A 14501-nucleotide genomic window follows, 5' to 3' on the forward strand; every position below is an offset into this window, starting at 1 on the left:
CCCCGCTGACCTCCCACCAGTATGTTCCCCATACCTATAGTTCTTTTCCCACTCTCATTGCCCATTTAGTTTGCCTTTGTTTCGATTCCCTAGCTTCTGTTGTTGGTACGCGTGATGCAGTTTTCATTTTAATGTTCATAGTTTTGATCCTCCTCCTTCTAAACAAGTCCCTTTAACATCTCATATAACAGTGGTTTGGATCTAATGAACTCCTTCAGTTTTATTTTGTCCTGGAAGCACTTTCTCTGCCCTTCTATTCTGAATGACAGTTTCACTGGATAGAGTATTCGTGGCTGTAGGTTTTTGATTTTCATTACTTTGAATATTTCTTGCCAGTCCCTTCTTGCCTGCAGGGTCTCCCTTGAGACATCAGCTGGTAGTCTAATTGGGACCCCTGTGTACATGATTCTTTTCTTCTCTCTTGCTGCTTTTAAGATTCTTTATCTTTAATTTTTGACACTTTGGTTATAATGTGCCTTGGAGTGGTTCTCCCTGGGTCCAGTTTTTCTGGAACTCTCTGTGCTTCCTGGACCTATAAGTCTATTTCCTTCCCTAAGTTCAGGAAGTTCTGCTTCATTTTTTCACGTAATTTTTCAATTTCTAGTTCTTCTTCTTCACTCTCTGGCAATCCTATAATCCGAATGTTCGATCTCTTATAGCTGTCTCAGAGGCTTCTGATCCTCTCCTCACTTTCCTTACTTTTTGTTTCCTTTCTCTGCACTGGTTGACTGTTCTTTATGTTCCGATGTGTTGATTTGATCTCTGGATTTTATTTCCTCACCGCTTGTCTCCTATATGTTTTCGTTCGCTTCAGTATGAGTGGCTTTACATTTTGACATATTGCCTTATTTAATCCTGAAACTCAGGGAGTAAAGCAACTTGCACAAATTTATTCAATTGTGAAAAACTAGAGTTAAGACTTGAACCCTAGGCCCTAGCAAGTAGCTCAGTTAGTTAGAACATTACCATGATACACCAAGGTTGCGGGTTCAAACCCTGGTCAGGGCACATATAAGAAACACTAGTAATTTCATAAATAAGTGGAACAACAAATTAATGTTTCTCTATCTTTCTCCCTTCCTCTCTCTTCCTAAAATCAATAAGTAAAAATTTAAAAAAAAAAAAAGGACTTGAACCATGACAAATCCTCTTCCTTGGCTCCTTCAAAAATATTTTTCTAAAGAATTTCCTAGTAGTCATGGCAAAGTAGACCCAGCCATCCTGCCTATTTCGCTTTGCTTGTCCATTATACAATAAAGTCTTAAGGAAAAGTTTTGAATTATGTCTCAGCACTTATTGTTTCTTCCATGTGTTTATTTTCCACATAGGCTTTTTCAAGGATTTTTCCAGTGACGCTCACTCTGAGTTTCTAAAAGCAGCCAGCAACTTGAGGGATAACTACCGATTTGCACACACCAGTGTTGAGTCTTTGTTGAACAAGTATGATGATAATGGAGAGTAAGTAACTGAGATGAATGCCCTTATAAATCTCTGGACCAAGTGTTGTTGTATGAACTGGTGATTTTTAATGCCAGTTTTTTTCCAAAAGATTTATCGAGCATTTGCTAGGTGTTAAGCTAAGTACTGGGTACTTTTACGACCTTTGAAGGGGCATCTAGTAGGGAGAGAGAGTGGATATGTGGGAAGATGAGCATTATAGGTGCTGTGATAGACATATATGCTAGGTGAGGTGGAAGTACAAAGAAGGGGTGTTTTTTCTTTTTGGGGTGCCAAGTAGCATCAGAAAAACTTCATAGAGGTGACTCTTGAAGTGTGTCTTGAAAGGTGAAATTTTTCCAGCAGCTTATGGCAGTTGGGATAAAAATTATCCCAGATAGAGCAGCAAGTGTTCAGGCCACGAGATATGAAACAACCAAGGCATGTTGGGACCTGTAGTACTGTTAGTAACTGTGGTCATAATGGAAAAGGTAAGGTTGGCAAGGTGAGTAGAGACCATATTATAGAAGATGTTAGTGCCATGCAGAGGAGTTTAGATTCTTTGTTTTAGACGTTTGGGAGTCATTGAAAGACTTAGAGTTGGGAAATAATGTGGTTGATTTTGTGCTTTAGCAGAAAAATCACTGGCACCCACATGATGGTGGTTTGAAAGGGGAGAGGTGGCAAGGCAGTGAGGAGAGTTAGACTAAGGGTGGTCCGAGAGTCTGACGTAAGGTGCTACTAGGGGCAATGGAGAAGAAGGAGTGAGTATTAAAAAATGTAAACAATAGGATTCAGTCTCCAGTTATGTGTGAAAAAAGGAAAAGCTAGAGTAAATCTAGGTTTCTAAAGACTTGAATGACTGGACCCATGACAGTCATCATCAAGCTGGGAAAAAGATGAAGAGAAACAAGTTTGGAGGGAATGATGCTGAATTCTGTTTTGTCACAGTGAATTTGAAAAGTTTGTGTGACATCCAGGTGGTGAAGACCCGGTAGACAGAGAATTGGATAAGTGAGATTAGAGTTCAGGAAAACTTCTGAACTAGAGATAAAGATTTATAGGTCAACCACATATGAATGATTATGGAAACCATTGGACTAGATGAGATCACTCAGGCTGAGCACATAAAGTTTTTTTTTTAAGTGTCCAAGTACTAGTGTTACTTATTCATATTTAACAAACTAGTGTTTGTACTGTAGTGATATTTACTGTTAACTCATTTAATCTTCTTAACAACCTAGTGAGACCTCTTTTATTTTCCCCATTTTACAAAGGATAAAGCCCTCTGAGAGGCTAAGTAATTTTTCTAACTTCACATAGTAAGTGGCAGAACTAGGATTTCAGCCTAGAAAGTCTAGCTGCATAGTTGTAGCCTTGGTCATAAGGCTCTGCCTTTTAGATTGAGAGACACCAGATCTGTAAATGGATTTAGAACCACTCATGGCTCATTAAGGACACCATGTTTCAGCCTTTTAACTTTAGATTTGTTCATTGTGGCTGCCTCTCATGCTTGCCATTTACAGTGGTCTACCAGCAGCTGATTAGAAGTTTTACTGAGAAGACCTTAGGGTATCTTAAGGTCTTCATGTGTAGTGCACACCAAGGCCATGTTATCGTTAAAGATAACTGCCTGATTTCTGTTAGTTTGGTTTTTTGAGAAAAAACTTATGAAATTGGTAACTACTTTAAGAAACAAAGTTTTATTCACATTCTTGCTTGCCCAGCATGTTTGTATAGGTTCCCATTTGCTATATAGTTCCCCTGTGTTCTATGAAAATGCCTGTATTTTAATTGACATAAAGTTAATAGTTAATATTGAAAGGGTACGAGAGGAATGTTAGGACGTAAGTGATAAAATTGTATGTGGGTGTGTGTGTAGCATGAGGAGGAGGAATAAATGAAGGGGAAGCTAGAAGTAAGATAGTGATAGAATAGTGGCATTTTCTAAGAAAGTTGGTATTAGATAAAAACCTGTGATTCAGACCAAATTGGGGTTCAGTTTTAGTTGAACAAAAGGCTAGAAATTGAAGAAGGAATTTGCTTTTAAGTTCCAATGGTGTGATGAAAGCTTGGCTTAGATAGAAAGGCAATGTAATGCCAGCAAGAGAAGAATTGGTATTCTTGATTTATTGGTATAGAGAAGTCTAGAACAAAGGAATTTTTTATGAACTCAAGCCAAGGTTTATAATTGTATACCTACTTATAGAATATTACAGCTGGAAAAAAATCTTAAAGATACTTTTTCTCGAAGTAATTTTCTTTTCGTGTAAGAGAGTGGCAGGGCAAGGTATTGTACCTTCCAGTAAGAGCAAGCTCTGCTTTATTTTATTGTATATATTGTAACAGTGGGGGAAGTTCATTCTGTTTGTTATCGTTTTGAAAGATTTAAAATTAGTCATCTACTTTAACCCCCTTTTGTACTGATGGATGAAAGAGCTGATTCCAGAAAAAGTAATAACTGGTGCAAGGTATTAATGTGGTCAGCACCTTCATGTTGTTAAGAAAGTCATGTTGCCAAGTCTATGGTCCCAGAAAGAGTCCTGTTATTAAATTAAATGGTGGCAGTAAAAGTGGCACCAAGAATACATAGTCTGACCTTTAAATAAAAGATGGGAGAGGGTTCTGCTGCGGTCTACATATTAAGGCCTTTTTTTTTTTTTTTTTTTTTTTTTTTTTTTTTTAAGGGGTATCACCTTGTTTCGTCCTTCACATCTGATGAACAAGTTTGAGGACAGAACTGTGGCATATACAGAACAGAAAATGACCAGCGGCAAGATAAAAAAATTTATCCAAGAAAACATGTGAGTGCCTTTTTATACCTTGTTATACCTTGTTTGGGATTTCTTGGTGTCATTATATTTTGTCTTTAGTAATTGAAGTTTATATTAAAACAGTAATGTGTGGGCCCTAGAACTCCATGTTCTATAAGGCATATGTTGAAAATTTCTTTCCTTTTTAAGTACTATCTGTTATTTTGTGATAATTCCATAATACAGCTATAAACCTACCAAATTTTATAATGTATTATTTCATTTCAGTTTTGGTATCTGCCCTCATATGACAGAAGATAATAAAGACTTGATACAGGGCAAGGACTTACTTGTGGCTTACTATGAGGTGGACTATGAAAAGAATGCCAAAGGTTCCAACTACTGGAGAAACAGGTAATGGTCATTTTCTCCTTTGTAAATAAATTTATTAGTATGTAAACAGTTCTTCTAGATATCCTGTTACCATGTATGATGGGAGAGCAGATAAGGATGGAAACAGTTTGCTCCCAAAAAGCCATAAGGACAGATAACATAAAAACTGTTTCTAAACTCTATTGGGCATATCTTCACTAGGTCTTCCTGTGCCCTATGATATAGCTGATTATTTACTTCTGAGTAAAAGATGCAAATGTGATCTAAATGTACTCAAAAACATTGTGCCTAATTGCCTGTTGAGACTCTCAGTGCATTTTAGCCTTATAAACTTTCTTTTCAGATTAGTCATTATGTCTGCAATATTTTAGTTCTATATATCAAGATTCAGTGGGAAAGGACTATTTGATTGAGCACCACCAGTAGAACATTGGAGATGGGAGTACGGTACACCATAATCCTGTGTCAGTGCTCAAGAACACAAGTTCAGACTGATTTCAGGGGGGCTGCATAGACTGTAAAACTTAGTCTTTGCTTTCTGGACTCTTGGTTCTTGGTTTCAGAAGTGCTTTGCCACCCTGATATAATCTTGGCATAATTTTTTCTTGTTTCCCATAGGGTGATGATGGTAGCAAAGAAGTTCTTGGATTCTGGACACAAACTCAACTTTGCTGTAGCCAGCCGCAAAACCTTTAGCCATGAACTTTCTGATTTTGGTTTGGAAAGCACTGCTGGGGAGATTCCTGTTGTTGCTGTCAGAACTGCAAAAGGAGAGAAGTTTGTCATGCAGGAGGAGTTCTCGTGAGTTACAAGTTAGCATGGGTTTGGGATTTGATTCTGCAAGGAAACTATTAAAAACTTTTTATACTACTGGGAATTTATAAAGAAGAATGTTTGAATGAGAGGATAGGTCCTCTAGTCAAGACTCACTTTTCTCAATTAATTACGGGTACTTACTTTAAGGGTCATCATCAATAATAAATTCTGAAAAATGGAATCCTTACATGATTATTTCCACCCTGCCATAGAAATAATGCCATAGAAAACTCTGGACAGTTTCTTTGAGGTTGATATAATTTTAGACTAACCTAATCCTCTCCCAATGCTACAGAATGTTTTTTCTTCTTGGAATACCACAGTGGCCTAAAGTAAACTCAGACAAGTGGAAAGGTCTTAAGTCCTGAGATAATTTTGACTTTCACCTTCTGAGACTTTGGAAGATCAAGACAAGCCAAAAATCTTCCTTGTGAGCCAGTCAGTAAAATGAGATTCTGTAAACAGGCACTGTTCTCTAGAGCAACAAAATAAGACTGATTCTTAGGCAGAATTGAATTTTTAGAAAACCAATGTTTCCTTTCTTCTTTGCCCTTTTTAACCCACAAAGAACATATTAGAAATATAAAGAAGTGGTTGGTTTTTTGTTCGGTCAGCGGTCCTGCATATTGAGAGATAAGAGCATCCCTCCCCCCTTTTTAAGCTTCCAATTTCTTTCTAGTCTTGAAATTAAAAGTAAAATATGTAGAAACTACAGTATTCTAAGAAATTGCTTTTAATTCTTTCAATGGTGGGAATAAATGAACAAACCTGACCCATGTCTTTCCAAATGACAGACGTGATGGCAAGGCTCTCGAGAGATTCCTGCAGGATTACTTTGATGGCAACCTAAAGAGATACCTGAAGTCTGAGCCAATCCCAGAGAGCAACGATGGACCCGTAAAGGTGAGGTGCTCACAGCCTCCCTAACCCTCTCCATGGCTGCCTCTCATTTCTTCCAGAAATGCTGGGTCTAAGTGAAGATCTTGTTGGCTGTCATGTTTTTGTTTGTCCCCAGCCTCCAACCCCAGACATAAAATAAGTATTGACAGAGCTCCTAATGCTCAATAAAAGCAAGAGTATTAAACCTTCATAGAATTTTCTGGTGCTATTTATATCAGAGATGGGTTACTCTTCAGGACAGAGCAAGCTAACCCCTAAGAATAATTTTAAGATTGTTGCTCTGTGATTATTTTAAGGAAAGATTGGATAGCACTTGTTTCCTGCAACTTCCTGAACATAATTTGACAGGAGACAGATGTACGAATGAATTGGTTTCTGGGGAATGGCAACATTTTTAATAGTCTATAAATGCAATTTGGGTTTCAGTGGCAGCACATCAAGTTTGAGAGGGATTGGATCCAGGATTTATTCTGCAACTCACCTTACCAGCTAGAGAATCTTTTGTGTTTTCCAGGTAGTGGTAGCAGAGAATTTTGATGAAATAGTGAATGATGTAAATAAAGATGTCCTGATTGAATTTTATGCTCCTTGGTGTGGCCACTGTAAGAATTTGGAACCTAAGTATAAAGAACTGGGAGAGAAGGTAAGTCTGGACCATATTCTAAAGATAAAATTTTAGTTGGGATGTTTACACAGAAATTTAGCATTGGCTGATTAGTTAACCCTAATTAGTTCAGTGCCTAAGTAGATTTTTTTCAACTATCTACTGTTGACTTACTTTCTCCTGATTTCCCCCTAGTGTCTAGCCTGAACAGTGCCTCAACAAATACCTGCTTTAATTCCATTCAGACTCAATGTAGAGGAGTCTGGTTAAAAGTATCCAGGCTTCTGAATTTTGGTAATCGCTTATATGAAACCATTATGTTCTTTTATCTTAAAACACTTAACTTAGCCTTTACAATGTCTTATTTAGGTAGTTTTAAAGGTGTCTGTACATAGAGTTAATATGGAACCAAGAGATAAAAGAGAAACTTGTGAAATACAAGATACTACATGCAAGTGCTAACTACTCTTCTGTCTGAGCAGCAAAACATATCCAGGTGTTTAAAAATATGTTTTAGGGCCTGGCTGGATAGCTCTGTTGGCTAGAGTGTCGTCCCGCTATGCCAAGGTTGAGGGTTTGATCTCCAATCAGGGCACATACCAGAATCAGCCAAGGAATGCATAAATAAGTGGAACAACAATCTCAATCAATCTCTCTCTCTCTCTCTCTCTATATATATATATTCTCTCTCTCTCTCTCTCTATATATATATATATTCTCTCTCTCTCTCTCTCTATATATATATATATATCTCCCCCTCCCTCTCTCCCCCCTTCCCCTTCCCTCCCCCCTCCTCCCTGCTCCTTTCTAAAATTAATAAGTACAAATTTTTAAAAAATTAAATAGAAAAATGATTGTTTTAAGTCCTGAACTAAGTGTCCCTCAGTCACTGAAAACTTGAAATTCAAAGACCTGATCTATGTATTAACAGCTCCGAAAAGACCCAAATATTGTCATAGCCAAGATGGATGCCACAGCCAATGATGTGCCTTCTCCATATGAAGTTAGAGGGTAAGTAGATTAAAAACAAATAAAAATAATATAGGCAATTGACAAGAAGACATAAGCTGGTAAACCATTGTTTTATTGGGTATAATTTGGGGAGCTCTCATACTTTAGTTGAACACAGAACCCACTGATGCCTTCCCAGCTTAGAGTTCTGCATCATGGGGCTACATGACTGCCACAGATTTTGTGAGCTCGCATATTCCTGAGTTTGGGGAGGATGTTACCCTAGCCACTGATGGAGACTGGTATCTGGTCAGATTAGAAATCACCAAGAAAAGTTATTCCCAGAAACAGTTATTAGGGAAGTATCATGTCAGAGTTACTCTGAAACTAGAAATTAGTCAACTGTTTTTTCTTTTTTCCTTTCCCCAGTTTTCCTACCATCTACTTCTCTCCAGCCAATAAGAAGCTAGATCCAAAGAAATATGAAGTAAGTGCATTGTCTCATCTCTCCACAAATAAATAACGCGCATACACACACTTACACATAACAGCTCTTTAAATTTGCTTAACTGGAAACTTTCAATGCTCATTGTCAATATATGTGGTTGTTGTGATTTTACAAATTCAGAAGTCTTGCTATTGGGGGGAGAATCCCATGGTTCTTTAAACAATTAAATTTTCATAGTAATCTTTCTGTTTTCAGGGTGGCCGTGAATTAAGTGATTTTATTAGCTATCTACAGCGAGAGGCTACAAACCCCCCTATAATTCAAGAAGAAAAACCCAAGAAGAAGAAGAAGGCACAGGAGGATCTCTGAAGCAGCAGCCATACATACCACATTGTAAAAGACTCTTCCACCGGAGCTGGGAAAACCTTGGGGAGGACTGGGACCCATATGGGATTATTACCTCTCAGGGCTGAGAGGATAGATGGATATAATCTGAATCCTGTTAAATTTTCTCTAAACTCTTTGTTAGCTGCACTGTTTATGGAAATTCCAGGACCAGTTTATGCTTGTGGTTTTGGGAAAAAATGTGTTGTGGGGTTGGGGGAAATTGTGTTGGGGGGTTATTTTCTAATTTTTTTTGTACATTTGGAACAGTGACAATAAATGAGCCCCCTTTAAACTATCTTTTTTCCATAAGATGGGAAGCCAGTGGTTTTCTAGACCAGCACTGTCCAGTAGAACTTTTTGCGGTAATGGAAATGTTCTGTAACCTTCATTGTCTAATACATGTAGCTATTGAGCTTTGAAATATGGCTAGGAACTATATTTTAAATTTTCATTAAATTGTCACATAATAGGTCTAGTGGCTACCATATTGGTCAGTATAGCTGTATAGACCAACCACCTGGGTCCATAGTTATCACTGATAAATCCTTTCCAAATTTTGTCATTTTCTACCCTTAGATGTTTATTGCCTAGACCCCTAACTTGATAATTAGAACAGATTAGGGACCTTTCTTGTTGGGCTCTGTTTCTGACCCTGTGCATGCCTTAGGGATGGATTGCTGTATTATCCTTGCCATGCAGCTGAGCATGTTTATACCTTCCCTGTTGTCTGCCCAGAAATGCCCTGTGTGGGTGTGGCATCAGGTTGGGGTTCCATCCAAGTTTGTTTCAGGAATTGCTGACACTGCTAGGTGAAGCTCTTTCTCTCCCACAAAGCCCAGGGCGTAGCCTATTAACTTTCCTCTCCAGTGGTCTGGGAAAGGCGGTATCATTCCTGGTTGTGAGTGAAGCATCCACTTTCTTCTGCAATAATGAGGAATGAAGTAAAACATTTCCCCTCTTTTTGTGAGTAAATCCAAATCATGTCCATGGTTATAGTTTTCGGTCACTGCATATTTCCCGGTAGGAGCCCCGATTGTGAGTGATCTTCAAACTTGATGTTTAGAAAAGGAGACCTTTATTCCTACTGTCATCTCTAGTTGTCAATTATGAGATGGATTTGGTAGAGCCTTATAGCAAAATATGTATCAGGATCATCCATAGTGCTTTGAAGTCAAGAAGCCTAACCATACATAACCTTGGAGATTCTAATTCACAAGACCTGAGTTGGGCTCTAGAGATCTAAATTTTTAGATACCCAAAAAATGGTTTAGACATAGAGCCAGGTGTAAGAACCAATGCCTTGGAGTACTCGAGGAAAGCATATATTTTTGTACAAAGGAGATAGAAATAGTTTTAATTTTTTAACCATGTTTGTAAAATAATTCATTTTCAGTACATGGATAAGACCCCAAGCCCTTTCCCATTATATCTAGGTGTATAACAAGTTCCTGAAAGTTCTCATTGTTTTGTCAGGGAGGCTACAAGGCTGAATTCTAATGTTCTTGAGGTATCTTGTCATGGAAATGATTTGAGTCATTTCTCAGGATTTGAAAATGGCTTGGCTGAATTAAAGGTGAAGAAGCCAAGCCTCTGCTGCTTTTCCTAGTTTCCTGGGCATAGCTATGGAGTGTTGGCACTGTGCCCACACCCTAAAAATTAAAATATGGCAACAAGGAAAATAAAATTTTAACCTAGAGCAGCTCTCCTACTTGCACCATGGATTGAGGAATAACAACAGCAGTTGCACTCTTATTTAGTTTATAGGTGCTTTGTTCCTTCATATTTTACTGGGCAGAAGATCAAAAGCCCTCTGACTGCTTCAGCTGCCCCTGTTCTTTTCCTCAAACTCCAGGATGAGACCTTTAATGTGGGACAATTTCTGATGCAGGTACTCACAGCGACGCTTTTCTTCCCTGTAACCTGGGTACCGCTGCAGAGAAAAGGCATCCATGTCAAAAAAAAAAAAAAAAAAATCAATTTTTACCCTTCTTGCTACCACTCTCAGACCTTTTCTTACCTTCCTGAACTTTTTATATTCCTGGACTATCTTTTCTTCTAGCACCTGAAACAAAAAAAAAATGCTAGCACCAAGTTTAACGTTAAGAAAAAAGCTCCAGGTCTCTTAAGGGAGTGAAGGAAACTTCCTTCTCCTGCTACCAAATGACACAGAATCATTTTTCTCTCAAAGCAGGTTTGCTTGTCACTTTGGTCGCTGAACATTTAAGTTTATGGGCAGTTAGCAGGAAGTTTGCTTACAGCCAGTAGAGCTGGAAAGTGAGCCTGGGTCTAGTCCTTACCTTATGTTCTGGAGTTCCTCGCTGAACTCTCTTGATTTCTGCTCCCAGCTCTATGAACCTTTGGCTTGCAGCCCCAACTCGAGCATGCAGGATGCGGTATTCAACATAATCTGTCTCAAAATCCTTCTCATAAGCCCGTTGCTGCTCTGCACTGTGGATGGCCCCGTATTGCCTGCCAGGAGCAGAGAGTTGAGTTACCACCTTCAATTTTATTTTACCCCCTCCCCCAAAGCTCCCAGCTCCCAGAAAGTACATCTTAGTATCTCATATGCACAAGGCTTGATAAAAATCAGAAATGGCAGGGGACTCACAGGAGGTAATCTGGAACCTCTTCAGGGCTCAGGGATTCAGAGCCTATGAAGGAAACAGGGAGACATGAAGGTGATTATCTGCCTTTTTTCTCCACTGGCAGTTTTACTCTCTTCTCAACTCTCACCTGCTTGAACTGAGGGACTGTGCTCAGGCCTGGGGCCCATGCCTTCGTGTTTATCTTCTTGCCCCCAATCCCCCTCTTGTAAGTCCTGACCGGGCAGCCCTTGTAGGGGACTTGGAGCAAGAGGCAGAGTTCTGCGCCTCTTTTCTTTTAGTTCTACAGTGGCTGCAGGCGCTGTACGCTTCTGTTGGGAAAAAATACTTTTGTCAGGCTAACAGTACGTTAGAAACTTCCTGTTGTTTTTCTCTTTACAATTACTTCCATATAATGCTCTGTGAGCATGAGAATGAAGGCTCCCAATTTTTTAATTTAATCTGATTGGACAGATCTCTTTTTAATCCTCACTTGACATGCTTACTGATTTCAGAGCGGGGAAAGAAGGGAGAGAAACATTGATGTGAGAAAGGAACAACAATTGGTTGCCTCATGCACTCTGGGGACCTACGTATATGCCGACAGCAATCAAACCCGTGACCTTTTTGGCTTACAGGACTAACCCCAACAAACTGAGTCACATCAGGCGGGGCTGGAAAAACTCTTGCTATTACAACTTACCTTGTCCAGATGTTTTTGGCCAGCAGAGGAAGGCAGTGCCTGATTAGGCTCTCTGTTTGGAAGATGGGTCTGGTTCCTAGGATATTTGAAGAGTGAATGGGAGAGATGAAGACCAGGGTAGGAGGTAGAGCTAGATTTCCTATATCATTTAGGGTGGAGATTTGAGGAAGACAACACCAGTGCCTCCCAGGTTAGTCCTGCCCTGCTCCAAGTACCTCACTTTCCACTGTGCCATGTGTTCTCTTGAGGATCCTGGGAGTGACGGTCCTTGGCTACTTGACAGTGGATCTGGCACCTGGCAGGGAAATTGGCATGGGCACTTGGCTATCTGGGCTTCAGGCTTTGACCCACGTTAGCCCAGCTCCCTGCAATTTTTGGCCTCACCTCTTCTAGTGCCATCAGTGGCTGTGAAGCTGCATTTCCAGAATAGTCGCCCATGTTCTGCCAGTTCTCAGGATCTCTGGCATTTTCAGTCACATTGTGTCCCTTGACTGAAGATGGGGCTGGGATAGAATCTGTGCCTGCCCAAATAGTGAGGCGCTCCCTGAGTGGGCCCAGGCAGTGGAGGCGGTTAGGCCCAGATCTGGAAGGGGGTGATGGGAAATAAACCAGGAGGGTGGAGAACTTAAAGCACCTCTGGACATCCTCCCTGGACTTGACCACAAACTTTTTCACCTGCTACCTGTTTGTTCCCCCTTACCTGCCTAAGCGTTGACACACAAGGTCCAAGCCACTACCAGCGCCCTCCTGGCCACACTGGGACACTATGAAGGAGAAAAGGCAGGAGCAGCGAGGGCCTGGGAGCCTCAGATACTGGGGGTGAAAGGAGAGCATAAGCCCCATGAAGTCAGCTCTTCCCCTTCCTGCTCATGCCATTCCCCCCTGAGCCAGCGAAGACTGAAGATGGGTCCCACGGGACTCGTTAGCACACCAGGTGCAGCTGGACCTGAGTTCCCAGGAGGCTAAGCTCTTCAACCGCAGCCTCCTGGGACCACAACCCCAGCAGCCCCCTCACACCAATTCGGGGTTCAGTTCTCAGGAACTTCCTTAGACCGTGACTGCTCTCAGCCTCCCGCCCTGACCGTACCTTGCCCGGCGCGCGTCGGTTCTCCTCGCACCCCACCCCCTTCGCAGAGGCCTGGTCCGTACTTACTCCTCGGTTGCCTTGAAAAGCGATCACTGGCCGAACCTGCAGAGAGTACAGACGCAAGCAAGCTAAGCGCAGGTGAAGCAGCGTCCCCAGGATCTGGCTTCGGGTGCCTGGAGGGACTTGCCTCGTGGACTTCATTTGGAAAAGTGCGGAAACCAAAGCCTGTGAACGCCGCTCCCCATAACCAGGTCCCTTCGTCAGGGTCTCCGGCTGAGACCTGAGGTCCCGAGGGGTAGGGGATACGGAACGAGGGGCCGGGGCAGCCGCACCTGTTGACGCTGACACTCTTGGAGTGCCCGCAGTGCCGCGTCGTTGAGCCTGAGCAGCAAGAGACTGGTCCGGGCCGCTGGGGTGAAGCAAAGCCGGAGCTTTCCACTCAGAAACTCCCGAGATCCAGCCATAGCCACGAGGTCGAGCGCAAGCAGAACCCGAGCCAGAGGCGAGGGCCACCACCACGACTTGCGCTCTGCAAGGCTCGATAGACTTGTACAGCCTGTAGCACAGGCCGGCCCCGCCCCCAACCAGGACCCCACCTCCGACCCCACCCACGGTCACCGCCCCTCCGGAGGGAGGTTTCCCAGGAGCGTGGGCGGTGCATCGCACTCCACAGCAGTCGGTGCGAACCCTAGCGATTACTTCTTGGTTTGACAGGCGCCTCATTAGGCTTTAGAAAGGGACTCTCTCAGTTCCCAGGAGGAAGGCTGCGGCCAGCCTCAGACTCCTTCATCCAGAATTTCCAGTCCTGCCTCCGTCTCCCGAGCCAACCTGAACTCCGCGTTGCTGTTTCTAAGTGAAGTTGAACCTGCAATCTCTAGAGTCTTTTAGGCTCAGAGGGGCGGGAGAGAAGGCCTGGTTGCTAGGCACTTAGAAAACTAAGGAGCCCCCAGGGTCCGGAGGATGGCGGATGAGAAGGGGGATTCTGGACTCCAACACTTGCTACAACACTTTTGCTTCTTTTTTTGCCCGCGGTACTGTTGCAGACACAAAACCGGTTTAAAACTAAGGATGGAGAGAAAATCGGGCCCCATCAGTGTCGTGGCAATTGTGAAGCTTCGCTGTGGCGGGCTGGAACGCCCCCCACCTCTGGGTGGTGGGTGAGCGTGGGTGAAGGCAGAAGAATTGCAGGGCAAAGGAGAGGGAGGACTTAGTCCCCTGTCACCCCTCCAGGCCTAAACACGTGAAATTGGTGTGAAAGGGAATTGGCCCACTCCCTGAGGAGGACGAAGAAGTTCCACAGAGTTGCCAGACATCCCAGCCGTCCAGACCCTGAGACCCCAGGACCAATTTCAGGGCAGCCCTTGGTATGTTTGGGTATGTTTCCCAAGACCCCTGGTGGTGGTCTCTTTTCTAACCAGGATCCCTCTGCTAAATCTCTCA

The 14501-nt window shown here is 42.1% G+C and overlaps 2 protein-coding genes across 2 annotated transcripts in view; one reads left to right on the top strand and one right to left on the bottom strand.

Annotated features, from left to right (window-relative positions):
* PDIA3 (protein disulfide isomerase family A member 3) overlaps nucleotides 1-8984 on the top strand; it is a 27412-nt gene extending 18428 nt beyond the window's left edge. Inside the window, exons 5-13 of the mRNA XM_090270511.1 lie at nucleotides 1329-1458; nucleotides 4125-4241; nucleotides 4479-4604; nucleotides 5202-5384; nucleotides 6194-6302; nucleotides 6814-6942; nucleotides 7835-7914; nucleotides 8284-8341; nucleotides 8558-8984. Coding sequence (XP_090126637.1) covers nucleotides 1329-1458; nucleotides 4125-4241; nucleotides 4479-4604; nucleotides 5202-5384; nucleotides 6194-6302; nucleotides 6814-6942; nucleotides 7835-7914; nucleotides 8284-8341; nucleotides 8558-8671 — 1046 coding nt within the window. The 3' untranslated portion in view covers nucleotides 8672-8984. The remainder of the gene's footprint in view (nucleotides 1-1328; nucleotides 1459-4124; nucleotides 4242-4478; nucleotides 4605-5201; nucleotides 5385-6193; nucleotides 6303-6813; nucleotides 6943-7834; nucleotides 7915-8283; nucleotides 8342-8557) is intronic.
* On the bottom strand, nucleotides 8594-13622 carry ELL3 (elongation factor for RNA polymerase II 3). Its single transcript, XM_090270510.1, has 11 exons — nucleotides 13394-13622; nucleotides 13128-13163; nucleotides 12675-12787; nucleotides 12359-12557; nucleotides 12190-12269; nucleotides 11975-12050; nucleotides 11423-11603; nucleotides 11298-11340; nucleotides 10987-11158; nucleotides 10707-10751; nucleotides 8594-10619 (listed from the first exon to the last, which is right to left on the bottom strand). Exons 1-11 carry the CDS (start codon nucleotides 13523-13525, stop codon nucleotides 10509-10511), a joined length of 1188 nt encoding a protein of 395 aa, XP_090126636.1. The 5' UTR covers nucleotides 13526-13622; the 3' UTR covers nucleotides 8594-10508.
* Between the last annotated feature and the right edge of the window lie 879 nt (nucleotides 13623-14501).

Source organism: Furipterus horrens, unplaced genomic scaffold (assembly GCF_987537825.1).
Source record: "Furipterus horrens unplaced genomic scaffold, mFurHor1.1.pri manual_scaffold_3, whole genome shotgun sequence".
NCBI lineage: Eukaryota > Metazoa > Chordata > Mammalia > Chiroptera > Furipteridae > Furipterus > Furipterus horrens.

What these genes read in the sequence shown, in the direction of transcription:
- ELL3 (XM_090270510.1), bottom strand. Translation starts at nt 13,525, where the DNA reads ATGGCTGGATCTCGGGAGTTTCTGAGTGGAAAGCTCCGGCTTTGCTTC. An exon ending in AAGAGTGTCAGCGTCAACAG is followed by an intron (nt 13,164 to 13,393) that starts GTGCGGCTGCCC and finishes TACTCTCTGCAG; the next exon opens with GTTCGGCCAGTGATCGCTTT. An exon ending in CAGTCCCTCAGTTCAAGCAG is followed by an intron (nt 11,341 to 11,422) that starts GTGAGAGTTGAG and finishes TTTCCTTCATAG; the next exon opens with GCTCTGAATCCCTGAGCCCT.